The sequence below is a fragment of the Scyliorhinus canicula genome, chromosome 24 (genome assembly GCF_902713615.1).
Source record: "Scyliorhinus canicula chromosome 24, sScyCan1.1, whole genome shotgun sequence".
Classification (NCBI taxonomy): domain Eukaryota; kingdom Metazoa; phylum Chordata; class Chondrichthyes; order Carcharhiniformes; family Scyliorhinidae; genus Scyliorhinus; species Scyliorhinus canicula.
The window spans coordinates 16,974,349-16,997,175 of NC_052169.1; the positions used below are offsets into that span (position 1 = coordinate 16,974,349).

Below are 22,827 nucleotides of genomic sequence, written 5' to 3' on the forward strand. Positions count from 1 at the left end.
AGCATTTCTAAGTCTCCTGACATACTCATCTTTGGACTGTGGAAGGAAGCGAACCCAGGCAGGCATGAGGAGAACATGCAAACTCCACACAGTCACAGACGCCAGAATCGAACCCAGGTCCCTGATGCTGTGAGGTAGCAGTGCTAACCCCAGTGCTGCTCTAGAAGGGTGGGGGGAGTCCTGTGTGTCCTATTGACACCAGCACTGACTAACCTGCATTACATATTCTTTTAAAAGTTACACCAATAAAATTATTATATTGTAATCTATTATTACATAAAATATGATTAATTGCTTGAAATAAAGTATAAATCAAGTAGAAACAAACAAGTCACCTTGAAGCTTGTCCCGGACACTCCCATTCCAGGAGCTCTCTTTCAGCAGTGTCGCAGAACGGGAGTAAATTTCGGTGGCGTGGGGCAATAAGAGTTGTAGATGTTTGTGTAATAAAGCTACACTGCTGGAGCTCTAAACAAAATGACATTTTTTTCAGTTTGACAACAAAAGATCAACAGACAAAACCTCTCAAACCCACATTTCCCCACGTAAAGCTCAACAGGCATACCTCACTGACACTGTTGGTGTGGCAATATGCCAAGAGTTGCTTCTGCAGGGAGCACAGCAGTTCATGCAAGTGAGCTGGTTGGCTGTTTTCAGCCGATGACGTCCCCAGAAGCTCCTTGTCACTGTTTTTTTCCAGCTCTCCAAAAGCCTGATCCTGTTTCGAATAAATAACAGTGTGATAACGATAAATAAGATTGGACACGATTGACAAGATTTTAATGAGATTACAAGGCATAAAAATAGAACAGGAGAATTTCTAACTGCAGGGAACAGACACACTGGGATACTTTGCCCCCTTCAGGAGTGCATGCCCTCCCGATCTAGAGCCTTCTTATGGATAATGAAAAATAATGCTCGTTAAAATAAAATGAGCAGGATTCTCCGTCCCAGCTGACCCGTTTTCTGGCACGGTGCGTCCCCGCCTGCAGAAGGATCCTCCGCCCCCGGCAGCCAGTCAATGGGGTTTCCCATTGTGGCCACCCCCACGCCGTCGGGAAATCCGCGGGCGCGAGTGCGCTCCGGAGATGTCGAGGATCCCGCCGGCGAAGAATCCTGCCCAACGTGTGCGTTTTCTTCAGTATGCTACCTCATAGAACTACCCATTCTTTGATCCAATTTAGATTGATTAAAATTGAAAAGGTTTACACAGCATGGTTTATTTTCTCAATTTGTGAGAAATAAGTTAACCGAAAGGGCACAGGGCTTCATCCATCGTTAGCAACAAGAATAATCTTAGAAGCAACATCTTAAGATGTTCAATGACAATTAGTCTCACGCCCTCTGAATTTCCCTCCCATAAAGAATTAAAAATAAAATAATAATAAAAATAAAACAGGTCACTGGTTCAGCATATGGGGATATTGTGTAATAAAATGAACATAAGAGTGCAGAAAGAGGCCATTCGGCCCATCGAGTCTGCACCGATCCACTTAAGCCCTCACTTCCACCCTATCCCCGTAACCCAATAACCCCTCCTAACCTCTTGGAGACGAAGGATAATTTAGCATGGCCAATCCACCTAACCCACACGTCTTTGGACTGTGGGAGGAAACCGGAGCACCCGGAGGAAACCCACGCACACACGGAGAGAACGTGCAGACTCCACACAGACAGTGACCCAGCGCGGAATCGAACCTGGGACCCTGGCGCTATGACGTCACAGTGCTATCCACTTGCGCTACCGTGCTGCCCACGGGATAGGGTGGAGGGCTTAAGTGGGGTGCTCTTTCCAGGGGCTGGTGCAGACTCGATGGGCCGAACGGCCTCCTTCTGCACTGTAAATTCTATATTTAAAAAATATTGAGGATACATTTCACAAAGAGCAAGAGTTCCACCTAATAAAACTTGCGAACATAGTGGAATTGAATTCAGTCAGTATTTTTAGAAATAGAAAGCCCCTTACAGTATAGAATCCCAAATTCCTTAGCAGGGTCTTCATCAGGATTTCTGCCAGATGCGTATCAGGGTGGCTGGACTGGGAGCTGAATGAGGAATCAGGGAAGCTACTGTAACTTGGTCCTGTAGTGGAGGCTTCAACATCAGGAGGAGAGCTATAACCCAGCAAAGAGGCGACATGGGTGTGGTCTTGTAGGCTAGTGAGAATTATATCCAACTGCATCCTCTGGAAAACAAAAAGGTGAAATTAATATGACACCAATGTATAAGCCGATGGACGTTTGAACACAGCCAAGTTGGTAAAAAAAAAGTCACGCAGTTCAGTGTCAGCATTTGCTTAGATTTGTACTTTGTATCACAGCTAGCTATTAGGCAGATTACGCTTAATACCATTGAAAATTACAGTCACATTAATTGGAAAATTGCACAATTGAGTAATTCGGTATTTGTTGGAAATGTTGCTGGACCGTGAACACAGGAGGACTTGCTGTAGTACTGCCTGAAAAAAGGTGGAGAAGACAGAAACCCCCAATGTACTTGAAAGCAAAATATTTGGAGATGTCATTAATTCTAGAGCTACAGGTCAAGGGCTGAAGGTGGGATAACTCATTTGACAAGCAAGGGCATAATTCTTCTGCGTTGTGAATTTTTCAGTGTTTTTGATTTAATATAGATCACTGCAAAATCCAAAAAAATGAACTAACTTGTCCTTTTGTTAAGCTTTCCCATCTGTCAGGGCCCTGCGGAAGCAGTGAGTGTAGCAGCTCCATTCTTTCGCGTAGTGGTGGAAGTAACATTGTGGCGCCCACAGACAATGTCTCTATAACAGCCTAAAACAGCAAGGAAAAAGAACATAAGTATTGTGTTGAATTGTAGGTACAAACTCCTGAACAATGACCATTTTAACCACCTTTTACATTTGAAATCACCAACACAAAGACATTTGCGAGGATGCTACCTGGACTTGATAGTCTGAGTTATAAGGAGGCTGGGACTTTTTTCCCAAGAGCGTAGGAGGCTTCAGGGTGAACTTGCAGAGGTCTATAAAATAGTGAGGAGCATCGAAAAAGTAGATAGTCGATATATTTTCCCAACGGTGGAGGAGTCTAGAACTAGAGGGCACAGGTTTAAAGTGAGAGGAGTGAGATACAAAGAGACCAGAGTGGAAATTTCTTCACACAGAGTGGTGAGCATCTGGAATGGGCTGTCAGAGGCAGTGATAGAAGCAGTGATAGATTTTGTCCTTTAAAAAGCAGTTCGACGGTTACATGGGCAGGGTGGGTAAAGAGGGATATGGGCCAAATGCAGGCAAGTGGGACTAGCTGAGTGATAGAAACTGGGTGGCATGGACCAGCTGGGTCTAAGGTCCTGTTTCCATGCTGTAAACATCTATGACTCTGTGACACAAGTTTTATGGACAACAGGAGCTACTTTCTGAAAGGGTTGGATAGGTTGGATGCAGGAATGCTGTTTCCTTTGTGGGGCGGGAAAGGAACACGGTCTAGAAGAACGGGGTTACAATCTCAGGAGATATGGGGTAGGCCATTGAGAACGGAGATGAGGAGAAACCCCTTTACTCAGAGGGTGGGGACCTATGGAATTCTCGATCATGGAAGGCTGTTCACCAGGATGTTGCCTGGTATGGAGGGTGCTAGCTTTGAAGAAAGGTTGAGTAGATTAGGATTGTTTTCATTGGAAAGACAGAGGTTGAGGGGGGACCTGATTGAGGTCTACAAAATTATGAGAGGCATGGACAGGGTAGATAGCAACAAGCTTTTCCCAAGAGTGGGGGTGTCAGTTACAAGGGGTCACGATTTCAAGGTGAGAGGGGGAAAGTTTAAGGGAGATGTGCGTGGAAAGCTTTTTACGCAGAGGGTGGTGGGTGCCTGGAACGCTTTGCCAGCGGAGGTGGTAGAGGCGGGCACGATAGCATCATTTAAGATGCATCTAGACAGGTATATGAATGGGCGGGAACAGAGGGAAGTAGACCTTGGAAAATAGGAGACAGGTTTAGATAAAGGATCTGGATCGGCGCAGGCTGGGAGGGCGGAAGGGCCTGTTCCTGTGCTGTAATTTTCTTTGTTCTTTGGAGGGCAAGACACTGAATATATTTAAGGAGGGAGTATTTCTAGGCATCAAGGGGTATGCGAAGAGCGTGGTTGTACGGCATGGAGGTAGAGGATCAGCCATGTTCATATTGAATGGCGAGAAGGCTTGAAGGGGCCGAATGACCTACTTTGTTTTTTCCACATGTTCATCAGGTATATTTGTGGATTGATTTATGTGGTAGATAGGTCTTTCCTCCTCCAGTGGTGGTAGCCAAGTACCCAGTGATTGCTATTTTGGACCATGCACTTGGTTAATTTGGCGCTAGAATCTGGCCCCAACCAGTGTCCACCACGGAGGTTAAACACAACACTACTCGAAGATAAGGAATTTTGTGAGCGCATGTCAATCGCCATGGAACATTTAAAAAAATTTAACAAAAAGAGTCAATTCTCACCTTCCACGCTGTGGGAGGTTGTGAAGGAGATCCTAGGGGAGTACTCACTTGATCCTACCCCGGAGTTGCTGGCAAGTAGGAAAAAGCTGCAAAGTTCGAGCTATTGTTGACTGGCAGGACGGTGATGCTCAAGGGGCATGTTTTACGAATATGGGGAGAAGGCCAGTCATCTTATGGCTGTAGCCACCTAAGATGGACACTGGGCTAACAAAATGGAGAACTGCTAAGACTGCAGGGAGAAAGCAGTTTTAGCCAAGACAAGCAGTCTGCAAAGACTGATTAGCATTCTGCACGTAGCAAAACTAGTTTCTGGCCAGGTGGAAGATCTCAACCAAAGGTGTTAATAGCAAAACGCTTTGCATATTAATGAGGCAATCCAGATCTGGGCACACACAATAGCAACATTTGGTTTTGAATAGATACTTTAAGTGGAGGCCCAGACAAAACGGCACCAGAAGTATCCATCAGAAAAGACCCTAGAGACCGCCCCACACATCGAGAAGGGACCCTCAGATTGGGGGATTTGTGAGACATCGATTGGAAATTGATCCAATCAATGCATGACAGGCAAAGCCCGCCCCGAAAAGGCACGGACATTGGGGGCCACTATAAAGATAGACCCCGCACATGGTCCTGTCTGTTCTTGCTCCGGCTTGGTCTGTTCTTGCTCCGGCTCCGCTGTTGACTCCGTTGCTGTTGTATCCTGACTCCGACTCCAGCCGTTGATCCTGTCTTCCATAACCAGCCGTTGAGCACCAGCCATCGTTCAGTAAGTCCCAAAACGACGCTCGCTACGTGAACTTATACAGTACTCGTCTAATAACAAACAGAAGGTGCAGCCCAGAAAGGAACAAAGGCCTTGTCCCCTGACCTTGCTGGTTCCCACTTAGATAAGTATTTAGTCGTTTAATAGTAGAAATAGGTATTAGTCTTTAGCGTGTGCATGCGTATTTATTATATTTGTATAATAAATATTGATCGTTGGAACTTACTAATCGGTGTATAGTTTTATTACTTTGAACCTGACTTTGAGATACTTGAGGTGTTTATATACGACACCTGGCGACTCCGAGCTGAAATTACACATACAGAGCCTAGCAGTGTTAAGCACACGGCCTTTAAACGGAGTCGTGTTAATACACTCCAATAAACGCGTATTACACTCAAGTAAAACGTGCAACATGGCTCAGCAGCTTAAAAGAGCAGGTGGCCTCCCGGGAGATCGCACAGGTACCTAATTAGAGCGTTATCCTGGTTTCCACCTCTCCTCAGGTTAATGTGGCTTTTGAATCATTCTACGGTGAACTTTATAGATCGGAGCCTCCTGAGGATGGACCGGTCATATCTGACGTTTTGGATGGCCTACCCATTGGGTGGCCTTTTAAACGGATGACCCACTCCTCTACTTTATGGACGACATGAAGCTTCTTAGCAATTCTGGCTCCTTTTCTGGGTACAAGCTGAACTTAGACAAGAGAGTGAATATTTCCTGGTCATCCCCCCGGGGCGAGAGCCCAGCTAGGGGACATTACCTTTTCACCTTGCCAAGACTAGCTTTTGTTTCGCCTTGCCAAGACTAGCTTCCGCTATCTGAGGGTCCGGGTGGTCCACAACTGGGCCTCGCTTCATAACTTTAATTACAATAGTCTGGTTGGTAAAATCATGAATGTGACAAGTCTGCTCAAAAGACTAATCTGCTAATTACCCATCAAGCAGAGGTAACTGGTTTGAGCATATTTGCAGGATACGCTGGACACATTCAAGGATATTCTATAGGGAGAAGCAGCCAGAGCATTTGGTGCCCAAAGGCTGCTTGCAAGCCTGACACGAAGGCCGCAAACATCACTTTTCACATCTCGGAGATACTAGCAGACAGGGAATTGGTGACATTAGCCGTGGGCCAGTGTGCAAACCCACGGCGTCACTGGTTACAGCAGCTTGTCAGCAGGTCCAAAACAACAACCCACAACACCTGATCATGCAGTGCTCGCAGCAGAACCTGCCTCTCTCAGAGCGGTCTCTTCAGCCATCGGCAAAGAAGCAACCTGTGAACTCGTTGCATGTCAATCATCTCATACAGATGGAAGGATGCTGAAGAGGAGATTCAGTTGCTGCCCCAAATCCCAAATATCTCAACAATTCTATAATCAAAAGCAATTTAATCTACCAGACAATAAGCAATTCAAATCTGAAAGAACGACTGTGAAATAACTCACCTCTTGGATTTCATCTGGCACAGAGGAGTCCATTAATCTGAACAACAAATTTCGCAGTGGCCTGGCTTGTCTCCCAAGGATGCTGGTGGCCACACCCCCAGCTAGAGCCAGTGCCAGATGGTTAGACAGCAGCTTGAGACAAAGCTTAAGAAAATTATGATGCTCCCTATTAAAAATAGAAGATTGATAATAACTTGATTTAAACCTGAAGAGAAGATATTTGCTGAACATAAAAAGCTACAATGACTACACAGTTTCAAAATATCTAACAGAATAATTGGTGTCCAAGAAAATGCAAGACCTAATTGTGAAAATGGTTACCAATGGATTTGAACAATCTCCCAAACGCAAAAGTTTTCAAAATAATTTGTAGTTTCAGATAAAAATAAATGAATATTTCATTTTCTAAACATATAACCCTCTTTGATTGCTGAATATTACTAGACATATATTTAATGACTCGCTTTGGCAAGCACCTTCATGTGGAAGGTTTATATATTTTTTAATTAATTTAGAGTACCCAATTCAATTTTTCAAATTAAGGGGCATTTAGAGTGGCCAATCCACCAACCCTGCACATCTTTGGGTTGTGGGGGTGAAACCCACACAAACACGGGGAGAGTGTGCAAACTCCACATGGACAGTGACCCAATATTATAAATAGGAACTCAACCCAAGTGTAACCTGCTGTACAAGATCCCGGTGTCTTTAAACCTCATGAATTCTAATCCAGACCATGCAACAGCCAATCCTACCTGGATGACGGGAAAGGCAGAGGTGGAACCTCACTGTTGATTCCATCACAGTACCATTCAAGAAACGATCGCAGGTGAGAAAAGGTGCTTTCTTCCAAATCTACACAGTACGGTCTGTGCCAAGCCACAACTTGTCTGTCATAACAAAACAGGTGGCCAGCTGAAACATCTGTCAAAACAGTCAGTTGTCGAAAATACCGCGGTAGCAATTTTTTCTCCTTCATTTTCTCACCTGTCTCTGGGCAATGCTGTCCAAGCCAAACTGTGGGAAGTTCCAGCAGAAATCTGCTGACATGCTACTCCGTCCAGAGCAATCACTTTTTTGGGCTTGGTGATTGGACCAGTCGAGTTTCCCTGACCACACTGTCCCATAGAATTATTGCCCCAAGCATATACCTCATTATCTAGATTTAAAATACATAGTTTTACGATAAATAGGTTAGGCCTAAAATCAACACATTTTCATCTTTAAATGAAACATGCAGCAAATAAGAAATGTCAACATAATAATACAAGGAAGAACGAAGTTACATTCTCAGGACACATGGGGCGGGATTCTCCCATTTGGCGGCAGAGTGCCCACAGTGTCGGAAACGCCGTCACGTTTCACAATGGCGTGAACGGGCCGCTGGGAGTACCAATTCTGTCCCCTACAGGGGGTCAGCACGGCGCTGGAGCGGTTCACGCTGCTCCAGCCTCCCATCCCGGCACAAACTCTGCGCTGCGGGGTCCGCGCATGCGCAGTGGAGCCGGCGCCAACCCGCGCATGCGCGGTGGCCTCCGTCAACGCGTCGGCCCTGACGCAACATGGCGCGGGAGTTCAGGGGCCGGCGCGGAAGACAATAGGCCTGGAGAGCGAGAGGCCCGCCAAACGCACCAGCGCCAATTCTCCGCTCAGCGGACAATCACGTGCCGGCGTCGGGGCAGCGTGGCCCGGTTACGGGGATTCTCTGGCCCTGCCCCGGGCTGATAGAATCCCACCCATGTATTTTGCAGGTCAGCAAATGATTAAGATTTGTATTGGTACAGCATTATTCGCGATCACCACACATCTATTAAATGAGCCAGGTCTGACTTATCGGATACAGAAATGTAGATACCCAGTTTCCACGAGTAATGAGATATAGTACTGTTTTTGGGAATGTTGATTTAGGGGCAATCTTTATTAAATTTAAAGTGCCCAATTCTCTCTCCTCCCCCCCCCCCCCCCCAAATAAAGGGCAATTTAGCGTGGCCAATCCACCTACCCTGCACAATTTTGGGTTGCGGGGGTGATACCCACGCAGACTCGGGGAGAATGTGCAAACTCCACATGGGACTGTGACCCGGGACAGGGATCAATCCCGGGTCCTCGGCGCTGTGAGAGCAGCAATGCTAACCACTGCTGCCCCATTTAGGGGAAAATTTTGGCCAGAGGACCTCAGACAACAACTCCCAATTCTCCCAATACAAAAGAAAACAGAAAAAGATAAGAATTTCAGCTTCAAACAAAAAAAACAATTGTATATAGGTTACTTCAATATTCCTCCCAACCTATAGTAAGCAAAGGCCAAACAAAATATCATTAATCTGAACCGAGTCCATGCTTATTGATGAAGGCATCCGCCTTCTCTGGTGTATCAAAGTAAAAGGCCATTGATTCGTAGGTGACCCGCAGCCTCGCCGGGTACACCACCCTGAACCAAACTCCATTCCTGTACAAGGCGGCCTTAGCCTCGTTTGAAGGCCGTCCACTTCCTCGCCAGCTCAACTTTCCCTCGTCGAGGGAGCTGCTCGACACGGTAGAATCTGTTGATGAATGTCTTCCTGTAGGTTCCTGGTGTCCTTGCTTCTTCATTGCTGTGGGTTAAGGATCCTTTGCACTCAGTAAAAAACTGTTTGGCGAGAAAGAAATTACCAAAAAACACGGGCAAAAAAGACCCTAAAAAGCGGAACCTGATGGAAGCTGCAATGAGCGTCCTCACCATGTGAGGTCACTGGAAGTCCCCATTAATTTCCTCTTTAACCAGCAATGCAACCTCACGCCTTTTCCTTTTTATCTGACCTTCCTAAATATTGAACATCACTGGATATTCAATTCCCACCCCGATACATTCTGCAGCTAGAACTCGTAATCCTGACTGTATCATACCCAAAAGCTATTCATCTTGTACTCATCAAAACAAATGTATGGCAAAATTTCAAACAAACAGTCACAACAATTCATTATTACAGGAGACAAGGGGTGCTGATTTGGTTGGCAAGACAACTCCAATTGCCCGAGATACTGCTATGAAAAAAACAGCAGGAAACTCTAGGCTTCCCAATCTTCCAGGTAATTCATGGAAGACTCACGGTTTGAGCTTATTCTTTTCAGTTATGGAGAGCGGGTCCTTTTGCATGAATGCAGGTCGCTTGTATCGAGTGTAAGTAAGCCACATTACGAGCTTGAGTGGTCATTTTTAAATTGGTTGTTTGTGCTACCATCAACATACTCAGGATGGTTCAGCAGGTGCGGCTCAATCGCGCTACACACTGAAAAGACTGAAGAGACTCCACACTGTGGGTGACACGACAGCACAGTGGTTAGCACTGTTGCTACACAGCGCCAGGGTCCCAGGTTCGATTCCTGGCTTGGGTCACTGTCTGTGCGGAGTCTGCACGTTCTCCCAGTGTCTGCGTGGGTTTCCTCCGGGTGCTTCGGTTTCCTCCCACAAGTGTTGTTAGGTAATTTGGACATTCTGACTTCTCTCTCTCTATCTCGCTATCTCGCTATCTCGCTCTTTCCCCCCTCCCCCCTCCCCCTCTCCCTCTCCTCCCCCCCCCCGCCCCTCTGTGTACCTGAACAAGCGCCGGAATGTGGCGACCAGGGGCTTTTCATAGTAACTTCACTGCAGTGTGAATGTAAGCTACTTGTGACAATAAAGATTATAAAACAGTTTTGAATTTGTGCCCAAGTTCTGGCATGAAACCTGAATTCATGACATTCTGACTGAGGCAAGAGTGTTGCCAGGGACCATGGCTGTCACAAATTAAAGAGTTTCTGCCTGAAACAATATCAGAATTTCTCTCTTTTCCACTACTCAAAAAGGTGAAAAAACTGAAAATGTCGGATAATCCCAGCAGGCTCGACAGCATCTGTGAAAATCTCTCCACAGAACGCCGTCAGACCTGTTGCGATTGTCCAGCATTTTCTGTTTCAGATTTCAGCATCCGCAGTCATTTTCTTTTACACTAAGAGGTGAACCCATGTGCGTAATACCGCTCCTTTTGGTGAGACAGGGTGAAAGCAGAGTCAGGAAAAGCAACTGGACTCATCCCTACTCTACAAATTTGAAAGTGCTTCAATAGCAGACACAAGCTATAACTACACACCCTCATCAAGCAGGGCAGAGCAAGGCTAAGGGCATACGTTTCAACTGCAATCCGAAGCTACTCATCAATTTCCCTGCAAATTATCACAACTAAAGGGAAACGTGAACTATGAACGACTAATCTGTTCGAATCACACATATAAATAATCCAGTCGCTGTCGCACAAGGTTAGCTTTTCCCTTTAGAAAGTAGTGGAAAGGGAGGCACTTTCTGTTCAGAGACAGAGCTAGGGCCAGCAAACAGTGTCATCTAGCAATCAAAATGTTGTCGTCGCCTTATGAACTCTTCATTGATTTTGCAGCAGCTCGTGACCAGTAGGTTAACAAATAGAAATTGTTGAAACATTAAAATAGTTTACTGGTTTGCAACATCCCACGAATACCAAGAAACAAATGCGCTGATGCTAAATGACCAAAGTAAATTGGAACAATAATGATTTTGACCTCTCCTGGAATCGGTTTTCTTAAAGCACCAGACTAGAGATGCCTCTTAACAGGATGCACACAGGAAGCTTCAGCAATCAACCTTTCATCATAATTTGCAAGAAAATATTTAATTCTTTATTCGTTCATAGGATGTGGGCGTCCAAGGTTGTACCAGCATTTATTGCTCACCCCCAATTGCCCGCGAGGGGGCAGTTAAGAGTCAACCACATTGCTGCGAGTCTGGAGTCACAAATAGGCCAGACCAGGTAAGGACGGCAGATTACCTTACCTAAAAGGACATTAGTGAACCAGATGGATTTTTACGACAATCGACAATGGTTTCATGGTCATGGTTAGATTTTTAATTCCAGATTTTTCTTTAATTCAAATTTCACCATTTGTAGTGGCGGGATTTGAACCTGGGTCCCCAATGCATTACTCAGGGGCTCTGCTTTACTAATCCATTACCACCACCTCCCCAATAAACAGTGAATAAATTCATTTGATCTTCAAACGGTCAGAAATCAGATTTTGAGTATGTCCACATGCTGCTATTTGTTTAACAACTTCACAGGCACAATACAGGCAGCTTCATGTTACCACTTTTAGTTAAACTTTCAAATCTCTACCAAGTAAACAATACTTCAGTGGAGGTTTTCTTTGACTGCTACTTTTGAGGGTTTAGCCAGCAGAGTAGTTAGAAGTCAAATGGTAAATTCCCACGTGTTAAAGTGGCTACTTGTTATCAAGCATAAAATCATCAAGCTCAGGAAAATTCATAGACTAACCCCTAGTTATATAATGGTCTAGAATTTACTGGGCAGAACTGGCATCTATATATACAACAAACACAGAAAGCTGGAAGCTGCGGGCAGTGATGCCCTGCTCCTTCACAAGGTGAGCGGTTGCAGTCTTCATCAATGAAAATCCACACAGAATCACGGATTTGATGTGAACTAATTACTCTCAATTCTCTCCTGTGAAGGTGAAAGTCTCAAGCTTTAAATAGCATCTTTCTCTCTTTAGGCACCACGCTCTTCTGATGATTTTGGTAGACCTGGACCTCTGTCAATCTTGCTATGGAGGCGTAGATCACCTTTGTTGGTGATCATTCATCCAATTTGCGAGACTCGGCAGTAAGATGGTTCTACCTCAATCTCTCTTACCATTGTCCTTACCCATCAGCACCAAACTTTCTGAATCATCTTTTTTTTTTAAATTTAAGTGCTCAAGAAATTCCAACCATTCCTTCCAAATCTTGGTCAACAGAAATATTTTCTGTTCAGATTTTCACCAGCACCTATTCATTGGCAATGTGACTTGTACAAGATACCTTCCACCTCAAAAACCACAACTCAATTCTTCTCTGCATTGCTTCACTGATCATCCAACACTCGTTTCTGCATTTAAAATCGGTGTGATGTAACACTCCAGAATTCTCAGCTTTTATTTTCATGGCTGATTTTGAGCTGATCATCTTTTGAAATGCATCTTTGGCCATTCCAAACTTTCGCCTTATTTCTTGGTTCCACTTCCCAGCTAACAAAATTGGAGTCTTACTAGTGTGACCTTGACATTCGTCACTGCGATCTTCTGGTCAGACTTTCTTTCTGTTCAGTTACTTCCTGTACATTCACCGATTACTCTATCCAGAATGTTCTATAAATTCTCTTCAGAAGCGGCAACAAGAGCTGTATTATCAGCGTATCCTATATCAAAGATGTGTTATGGCACAGCAGATGGTAAGTGACAGGCTACCCAAATCTCAACGGGAAACTTGAGCAAGCTGCCACATGGTTTGTAATTTGTATATTATGAGGAGGTATCTGAAGTCAAGAGAATTACATTTCAGACCAGTTTTGACTATTTTAAATGTTAAATTTAAACATTTATGAAAGTAAAATGTAACACTTAAGACACAAGAACACAGCACAGTTAAGAGGTAACAGTAGATCTACAAACATGTCCCAAAACATTTTGGCTTAAACTACTCCGAGTTAAATCCCTTTTGGTGGCAACAGTCCCCAGGATTTTAAATCTATAAAAATAATTCCAGTAACATTAACACAATGCACCTCTCATTCAATACTGACACCATAACTTGGTTCAACAGCCTTGCGGACACAAATACATTTGTTAGAGGGTGGCAGCCGGCATTTGCAGGTCTGTCTCCAGCACACACTGCCTTTGTCAAGATCGCATGGCCACACCAAAAGTCTTCAGTTCATCTGTAAATGTTTTCCCCTTGATCTTCCACTCTCATATCTGAAGTCCTTTAGAAGTTCCTTTTTCCAGAATTAATCATCCTTTCAAGTTACTTTATGGCTACTATGTTTATGAAAGTAAACTTACTTTGTCTCACCCATTTACAATCTCCCAATTGTATATGTTCCTTTTGAAATGCAACCGCTAGATTTAAATCCCTCATCGGCCTACTGTAAATTCTTGATCAAGCTGCCTCCGGCGCTTCAATCATTGCCACTTCAATCACTTGCCTTCACACCTGACCAGGTTGATGTTTTGACCCTTGCAATCTATCTTCAGTTTAATTAAACCAGTCACGCCCATATTCACACACTCCAGCCCGTTTCACAGTTTATGTTAGCAATATTGAAAACAGAGATTTTTCCTCACAGTTCTAAGTTCCAAATAATAATCCAGGAAGGTGTTCAATGTCTCTCCAAGGATATTTTCATTATGCATTCTTTGCAAGGTGCAACAAAGTTAGCGCAGTTGCTTCACAGCGCCAGGGACCCGGGTTCGATTCCCAGCTTGGATCACTCGCTGCGCGGAGTATGTCATGTCTGGATGGGTTTCCTCCCACAGTCCAAAAATATGCTAGTTAGCTGGATTGGCCATGCTAAATTGCCCTGTAGCGTCAAAAGGTTAGTTGGGAGTTACAGGGACAGGGTGGAGGTGTGGACTCAAGTCTCTTTCAAGGGCCGGTGTAGACTCGATGGGCCGAATGGCCTCCTTCTGCACTGTAAATTCTATGAAATTTCTATTAAGTGTCTACACCAAGTAGGTTGAAACAAAAACTTACTTAATTTTACAAAACCTATTATTTACAGCTCCAGTGGTTCCCCACTGGGTCTTCTCTAGTCAGTGCCTTACTGACAGACTCTAATTATACAAAGCTAAGTATTAGTAAGGGTCAACCCCCAAACTTATCGGGAGAGCTCGTGCAAGATTCACAGGGTAGTTAACCACCCCTATGCCATAAGACCCATGGGGGTTATAACATCATTGAATAAATCCCTTTCTGACCCCTCTTAATATTCACAAAAACCTTCTCACTGTGCTCCATTAGGTCAAACATTTTATCTGTTCAAGAGGTTAAACTTTGTCAGGCAAAATATGCCTGAAAGATAAATTTTCAGAAATTATCTGAGAAAGTCAGCTCCCAAATCAATTGACTAAACAAGTCAAAAAATAAATCCCACACGATTCGCAGCTTTGTAAAAAGAATGTGGGAAGGGGAAGAGAGGGGGGAGGAAAAAAGAGAGAAGAGGGGAGGAAAAAAGAGAGAAGAGGGGAGGAAAAAAGAGAGAAGAGGGGAGGAAAAAAGAGAGAAGAGGGGAGGAAAAAGAGAGAAGAGGGGAGGAAAAAAGAGAGAAGAGGGGAGGGAAAAAGAGAGAAGAGGGGAGGGAAAAAGAGAGAAGAGGGGAGGGAAAAAGAGAGAAGAGGGGAGGGAAAAAGAGAGAAGAGGGGAGGGAAAAAGAGAGAAGAGGGGAGGGAAAAAGAGAGAAGAGGGGAGGGAAAAAGAGAGAAGAGGGGAGGGAAAAAGAGAGAAGAGGGGAGGGAAAAGGAGAAGAGGGGAGGGAAAAGGAGAAGAGGGGAGGAGAAGAGGGGAGGGAAAAGGAGAAGAGGGGAGGGAAAAGGAGAAGAGGGGAGGGAAAAGGAGAAGAGGGGAGAAGAGGGGAGGGAAAAGGAGAAGAGGGGAGGGAAAAGGAGAAGAGGGGAGGGAAAAGGAGAAGAGGGGAGGGAAAAGGAGAAGAGGGGAGGGAAAAGGAGAAGAGGGGAGGGAAAAGGAGAAGAGGGGAGGGAAAAGGAGAAGAGGGGAGGGAAAAGGAGAAGAGGGGAGGAAAAGAAGAAGAGGGGAGGAAAAAGGAGAAGAGGGGAGGAAAAAGGAGAAGAGGGGAGGAAAAAGGAGAAGAGGGGAGGAAAAAGGAGAAGAGGGGAGGAAAAAGGAGAAGAGGGGAGGAAAAAGGAGAAGAGGGGAGGAAAAAGGAGAAGAGGGGAGGAAAAAGGAGAAGAGGGGAGGGAAAAGGAGAAGAGGGGAGGGAAAAGGAGAAGAGGGGAGGGAAAAGGAGAAGAGGGGAGGAAAAAGGAGAAGAGGGGAGGAAAAGGAGAAGAGGGGAGGAAAAAGGAGAAGAGGGGAGGAAAAGAGAGAAGAGGGGAGGAAAAAAGAGAAGAGGGGAGGAAAAAAGAGGCGAGGGGAGGAAAATGGAGAAGAGGGTGGGAACGAGATGGGGGGGGGGGGGGGAGAAGAGAGAAAATTTAGAGATCAAAATTAATAGCATTGCTTGTATTTTAAGAAAATGTTGAAGGGATTGGTGTTTGCGACTGCGAAGAAGAAAATATTGATGACAACCTTTAAATGCTATCTCAGACACTGCGGCGGCAGTCAAGTCGGGCACTCAGCCAGACTAGCTCAATGCATTAACCACTTGTTCAGGTGCTGATTATTGGTCAGTCGCGAAAACCTCTTGAGCATTTACTGCAGCAATAAAAAATTCAGCACGGAGCACATATTCAAAGTTAGAAGAGAAAGAAAACAATATCCTTCATATAACCATATAAACAACTGAGGGGGAAGATCCAAATCAACTCAATTAACCTCTTGCCCCTGAAGCATTGAACAAAAAAAAGATGAGCAAAACAAAAATGAATTTTGCAATGCCGTTGACCTGGCATCTTTCAGACAGCAAACATCAAGCTTTCCCGATTACGCAGCAAATCAGTGGATTTCCCCCCCGCCCACCATCTTTTCAGCTACAAAATACTGTATTAATTAGCCTCAATTTTTAGTTGCCTTATAGTAAAAGTCATGAGTTCCAACGGGCGATATGGACTATATTGTGACGGTGGTGAGGGGAAGTTTAAGATACATCTACAGAGCATACTGCAACATGAAGTGGTAATTGACAAACAGAAATAAGCCCTCCAGCAAAATTTTAAAAAGTACAGAGCTGCTTTCAAGCTAAAAGTCAATCATTTGCTAACTCGCTAAATAACTGTTACAGTGAGGGAATTCAGTCTCAAGTGGAAAAACTGGTGCGAGAATAGACAAAAAAAAAAAGAGGATCCGCCCAGAAAAAGATTTGCAAGATTAAATGCGTCGAAGTGTTAAGGGCAAGCCACTGGCCTAATCTTGAGAAGCATGCACTAGAATGGGTCCTTGAAAACCCACCAGAAATGCAATCTATATATACACAAATGAAACCTAGAGTCCAGCAAAGATTTCAGACCAAAACTGGTGTTGCTGCTTTAGAACGAGAGAGTCATGGAATTCCAGCAGTGCAGAGGGAGGCCATTCAGCCCATCGTGTCTGCACCCACCCTCTGAAAGAGCACCCTACCTTGGCCCACACCCTGCCCTATCCCCGTAACCCCAAAATCCCACCTAACCTGCGCATCTTTGGACTCTGGGAGGAAACCGGAACACCCGGAGGAAACTCACGCAAACACGGGGAGAACATGCAAACTCCACACAGACAATCACCCAGGCTGGAATTGAACCCAGGTCCCTGGGGCTGTGAGGCAACAGTGCTAAGCACTGTGCCACCGTTTTATGGGATAATACAGTCCAGGGCCGTGGTAGAAGGCCAAGATTGCTCAGAGAATACCACAAGGCCTGAATGCCAGTATTATACCAGGTTCCAGAAAATCTCCATCAGACAGCAGCATGAATACATCAAATGACATCAGCGATACGGATGAAACACCCCCGAATTTCAATATGCCTGGCAGCCAAACTGTAGTGTGGAAAGGTTTGAAAACAATGAAAATGAGCCACAGAGGATTCAGGGTGGTGCGAGCTTGCATGGCCAACAGAACAAAATTAAAGCCTATGTAAATCACATCAAGTTCCCCGAAGAGTTTCTGTGCATGCTTATGACAATGACTGGATGACTGGAGTGTATGGATCGATAATATAGGGAATAGGTGCCAGGTAGTCAACGTAAAGAATGTAGCTTATTAATGTGGGACATGTTCAGATCCCTTCTAACTGATGAGATCAAGAGGTGCCTGCGAAGCAACAAGTCCCACAGTGCTTTCCCAACAAGCCTTTCATGGATCATGTTCATGTCAAATGGAGTAGATGGACAGTTAATGGAAAAGCAAAGAGTGGAAATATGCATGCGAGTGCTTAATGTTTTGTGTGGTTTCATTTGCTATTAATAGGATGTCATCAGTGCACAAATGCATCAATTCAATGAACGGAGGGATGGATTTGTTGCAGGGGGTTGATCCTGAAAATAGAAATGCCACAGCTAATCCAGGGTGGGAAGTCATAGACAAAGTTTCGCAAATGAATTCGATGAACGTTTTGCGTAAGATGCTGAAGACAATGAATTTTTTAAAAATAAATTTAGAGTACCCAATTCATTTTTTCCCAATTAAGGGGCAATTTAGCGTGGCCAATCCACCTAACCTGCACATCTTTGAGTTGTGGGGACGAAACCCACGCAAACACGGGGAGAATGTGCAAACTCCACACGAGCCGGGATCGAACCTGGGGCCTCGGCGCCGTGAGGCAGCAGTGCTAACCACTGCGCCACCGTGCTGCCCCAGGACAATGAATTTAATGGTTTTGGAACACTGATTATAATTGGGCATTAATTAATTCATGCCTCATTAATTAACTTTTATCTCTCTCTCTTCCCCTTCTCTTCACCCAGAGTCAATGAGATCTACACTTTCAATATCTTTACTTGGTCATACCAAGGAGAACTGTGGTGACATTTAGGCTGTAGTGGAGCTGTAATGAGATCCAAGATAGGTTACATAATTGAAGACTTCCAGTTTTGCTCTTTGACCTTCACACGTTATGTTGTCAGAATTCATACATTCATTGCTGTTTGCTATGAAGAAGCTTATTTGCAATTCGCAGATATTAAAGCCAAGAAATAAATTGAAAATGAAAGCAGTACTCAGAACTTTGTCTCACAAAATAATTAGCAAGCTTTGAAATCAAAAAATTCCGAACAGTCAAACAAGATTCTTAATGTTGGCCGGGTCGTTAAGCACGTCCAAGGCGGAGATAGACAGATTTTTGATCAGTAAGGGAATCTAGGGTTATGGGGACATGGCAGGAAAGTGGAGTTGAGGATCATCGCATCAGATCAGTCATGATCTCATTGAATGGTGGAACAGGCTCAATGAGCTAAATGGCTATCTTCTGCTCCTACACCTTATGGTTACAAGATAGGTTGTAAAGCCTGGTGCTGATTTTATACAGTGCAAACATCAAACTCGCTCCGGTTACATGGGTCTCAGTAGCCCGCCTTACACACACACACACACACACACAAATAGAAATACAATAATTCCTGCAATTATATTGCTTTGGAAGTTCAAATTTGATTCTTACCGTGTGAAAGAGCCAAACAATGGCTGTCACCTATTGAAAGGTCAACTATTCTCGTAGTAGCCAGTTCTTCGATAAGTTTGGGTCTCAAAGCTGTAGCTTCTGAAGAGCCACAGCCGAGACAGGCACCACAGCCCCACGCATACACCTATAGTTGAAATGCAACAAATATTATAAGATGATAAAATTCATTCAGAAATTAAATTTGAAATCCCCATGTTATCTGTGTTTTTAAAAATATACGTACACAGCCCCTTCATATTCTAAGGCAATTCTATCATTAAATGAGGACCAATAGCCAGTTCTACAAGAACTGATATTAACTTAAAGCCTTCAATGTAATTAAATGCTCCAAGGCATTTCACAGAACCATTATAAAACAAAATACCAAAGGGAGGCAGCGGCCTAGAGGTACTGTCAGTAGACGGGTAATCCAGAAACTCAGGCTAATACTCTTGGGACTTGGGTTCAAATCAGACCATAATGGCTGGGGGAATTTAAATTCAATTAATTAAATCTGGAACTGAAAGCTCATCTCAGTAATAGCGATCTTGGGGCAGCACAGTGGGGCAATGGTTAGCTGACTGACGGCGCAGAGGTCCCAGGTTCGATCCCGGCTTGGGTCACTGTCCGTGTGGAGTTTTCACATTCTCCCCGTGTTTGCATGATTTCGTCCCCACAACCCAAAAGGTGTGCAGGGTAGGTGGTTTGGCCACGCTAAAACTGCCCCTTAATTGGAAAAAAGGAATCTAAATTTAATTTTAACAAGTAATGGTGATCTTGAAACTGTCACTGATCTTCATCAAAACCCATCTGGCTCACTAATGTCCTTCAGGGAAGGAAATCTGCCATCCTTACCTGGTCTGGCCTACTTGCGATTTCAGTAGATTCAGCACCTACCTTGCGATTACCATCCAGGGATGGTAATAGTGGTGTCTGGGACATTTATCTGTTGAAGTATGATTCCTCAAGTATGACTATGTCAGGCGGTTGCTTGACTAGTCGGACATTATCCATTTTGATCAAAAAAATGGAAAGGCAAATTATTGTCCAAAGGGGGAGAAACTTCAGAGTACTTCAGTGCAGAGGGATCTGGTCATCCTCATGCATGAATTGCAGAAAACTAGTATGCACGTACAGCAGGTAATAAGGAAGGCAAATGGAATTTGGGCCTCTGTAGCCAAAGTATTAGAGTATGAAAGTAGGAAGTGGTGCCGCAACAAGGCATCGATGAGATCTGCACCTGGATGCAGTGTACGTTTTGGTCCCCTTGAGGGGGGGGGGGTATTTGCATTCGAGGCAGTTCAGAGGAGGTTCACTCGGTTGATTTCAGAGGAGGTTCATTCCAGAGATGAGGGATTTGTCTTATGAAGAATGTTTGAGCAGTTTAGGCCGAAACTCGCTCCAGTTTAAAAGAATGAGGGGAGATCTAATTGAAGTATGTAAGCTGATAAAGGGTATTGACAAAAGTAGACGTGGAACGGATGTTTTCTCTTGTGAGGCCATCTAGACAAGGGTCATAGCTTTAGGATAAGGGGTAGCTGATTTAAAACAGAGATGAGGAGAAATTACTTCTCTCAAAGAGTTACAAATCTGTGGAATTCACTACCCCAGAGTGTGATGGATGTTGGGACATTGAGTAAATGAGGAGATAGACAGATTTTAATTAGTAATGGGTTGAAGGGTTATGGAGAATGGGTAGAAAGTGGTGTTTCGGGACAGCACGGTGGCACAGTGGTTAGAACTGCTGCCTCACGGCGTCAAGGACCCGGGTTCAATCCCAGCCCTGGGTCACTGTCCTTGTGGAGTTTGCACATTTCGCGCGGACCCCCCCTCCCCTTTGTGCGTTGATCTCATCCCCACAACCCAAAAAAGGTGTGCAGAGTAGGTAAATCAGCCATGCTAAATTGCCCCTTAAATGGAAAAAAAATAATTGGGTAATCTAAATTTATTTTTAAAAATAGAAGTGGAGTTGAGGCAGAGAGGAGATCAGCCATGATCGTATTGAATGGCGGAGCAGGTTCAAGGAGCTCCTACCCCTTCTCCTAGTTCTAATGTTCTTATTCTGTGAGACAGTTCTCCCAATGTTGGCACAAGCCTCCAGAGGTTAGTAAGGAGGACTTTGCCGGGTTGCCAGGGCTGGGTTTGCCATTGTTGTTTCCAGTGTCTCGGTCGATGCTGTATGGTCTGTGCGTATCTTTCCGGGTTTTTAAAAAAAAATTGACTTTGTAGTGGTTTGATACAACAGAGAGGATTTAAGAGCCTTTTTTTAAAAAAAGAATAAATTTAGAGTACTCAATTCCTTTCTTCTAATTAAGGGGCAATTTAGCGTGGCCAATCCACCTACCCTGCACATTTTTGGGTTGTGGGGGTGAGATCCACGCAGACACGGGTAGAATGTGCAAACTCCACACGGACAGCGACCCAGGGCTGGGATCAAACCCGGGTCCTCAGTGCTGTTCGGCAGCAGTGCTAACCACTGCGCCACCGTACTGCGCGAGGATTTAACAACATTGAGTCACATATGGGCCAGAACAAGTGAGGATGGCAGATTTTGTTCCCAAAGGACACGAGGAAACTTTGTAGGTTTTTTGCAACAATAGACAATGGTTTCATGGTCACCATTTCAATTCCAAATATTTATTGAATTCAATTTCCACCATCTGCCATGGTGGGATTTGAACCCAGACCCCCCCAGTATCACTCTGGGACTCTGGGTCACCAGTCGAGTGACAATGCCATTATGCCGGTGTCTCCCCAGAGATCGAGATCATTTGAATTACTCCTCGAGCATCATTTACTTACTCTTCTGGCAAGAAGTTACTCAGCTTAACTGACCTGTCCTGTTGAAGTCAAAGCAAGTGAAGATTGGCTCCCAGCACATACTTTCCGAATAAACATTCCTTGCAAGGCTTCAATAACTTTGGGTTTGTAAACACGGTTTGTGTCACCATGACCAAGTTTACCTAGTAAAGCGAATGAGATACATTAGCTGCTATTAAGCAAACAATTTGCAACTTAAACTTAATATATTATGAGTCACAGCTGGTTATATGGGAATCCATTCAGAGACAGAATTTTTTTTTTAAATAATCAAATCATCGATTCGCAGTCTCACACTGAATCTATAGAATCATTGGCAGATGGACAGTAAGCTGGCTACAATACAGACCTGGACATGGGAGTCAGGGTATTATTTCAGCAAATTGGGAAGGTTATTATAAATACAGAGGAGGATTGTGGAAAAAAGCAGGGAGACATTTACAGACTTGAGATTAGCCACGTAAATTGGAAAATTAACTTCAATTTAGATCAGTGAAGTGTAATACACTTCGGTAGGAGGAAGAACAAGGAGGCCACTCCTTGGAAAGAGGTAAAATGACACAGTGATCGGGGACACGGGTACAAAAATCACAAACAAAAATGTAGCAATGCACTCTAGGTTCATTTCTTGAGGGAGAGAAGTTATATTTTACAGAATCTTGGCTAGATTCCTTGGAGCAAAGTTCAGGTCATCATATTGTTTTAAAAATGGATAAAGATACTGGAAAAAGTGCACAGAAAATTATTAGGATGATGCCAGAGCGGAGAGGTTACAGGAAAGACCAAACTGGGGCTCTTTTCTCTTGAAAAGAGAACACGGAGGGATGACTTAATAGAGGTTTGCAAAATTGCAGAAGGATTTGATGGGGTGGATATGGGAAGATATTTCCAATGGCCAAAACCAGCACCAGAAGTCAAATGTAGCTAAGAATAAAGCCGGTCAGAGATTTAAGGAGAAATTTCTTTACCCAGAGAGTGGAACTCAATACCACAGGCAGCAGTTAGAGTCACGGAAAGCTAGGTGAGCATACGAGGGAGAAAAGGTTAGAAAGTTGTGTTGATGTGATTAGATTAGGTTTGTATGGAGCATAAATACCTTTTGGGCTAAATGGCCTGTTTCTGTTCTGGTAATACATGTGAAGTGCATACAAAGGATATTAATCACAGCAGCACCATATTACAACCAAGGCGGCAAAGTGG

At 44.3% G+C, this 22,827-nt stretch overlaps 1 protein-coding gene across 8 annotated transcripts in view; it reads right to left on the minus strand.

The window, feature by feature from the left end:
- Positions 1–22,827, minus strand: part of herc1 (HECT and RLD domain containing E3 ubiquitin protein ligase family member 1) — a 239,823-nt gene that overhangs the window by 157,239 nt on the left and 59,757 nt on the right. For all 8 annotated transcript variants that reach the window (XM_038784383.1, XM_038784384.1, XM_038784381.1 and 5 more), the window contains 9 exons: positions 21,643–21,770; positions 18,808–18,952; positions 7,666–7,837; positions 7,434–7,568; positions 6,679–6,844; positions 2,664–2,789; positions 1,967–2,185; positions 566–718; positions 336–468 (listed from right to left, as the gene is read on the minus strand). In XM_038784383.1, the coding sequence (XP_038640311.1) occupies positions 336–468; positions 566–718; positions 1,967–2,185; positions 2,664–2,789; positions 6,679–6,844; positions 7,434–7,568; positions 7,666–7,837; positions 18,808–18,952; positions 21,643–21,770 (1,377 nt within the window). The remainder of the gene's footprint in view (positions 1–335; positions 469–565; positions 719–1,966; positions 2,186–2,663; positions 2,790–6,678; positions 6,845–7,433; positions 7,569–7,665; positions 7,838–18,807; positions 18,953–21,642; positions 21,771–22,827) is intronic.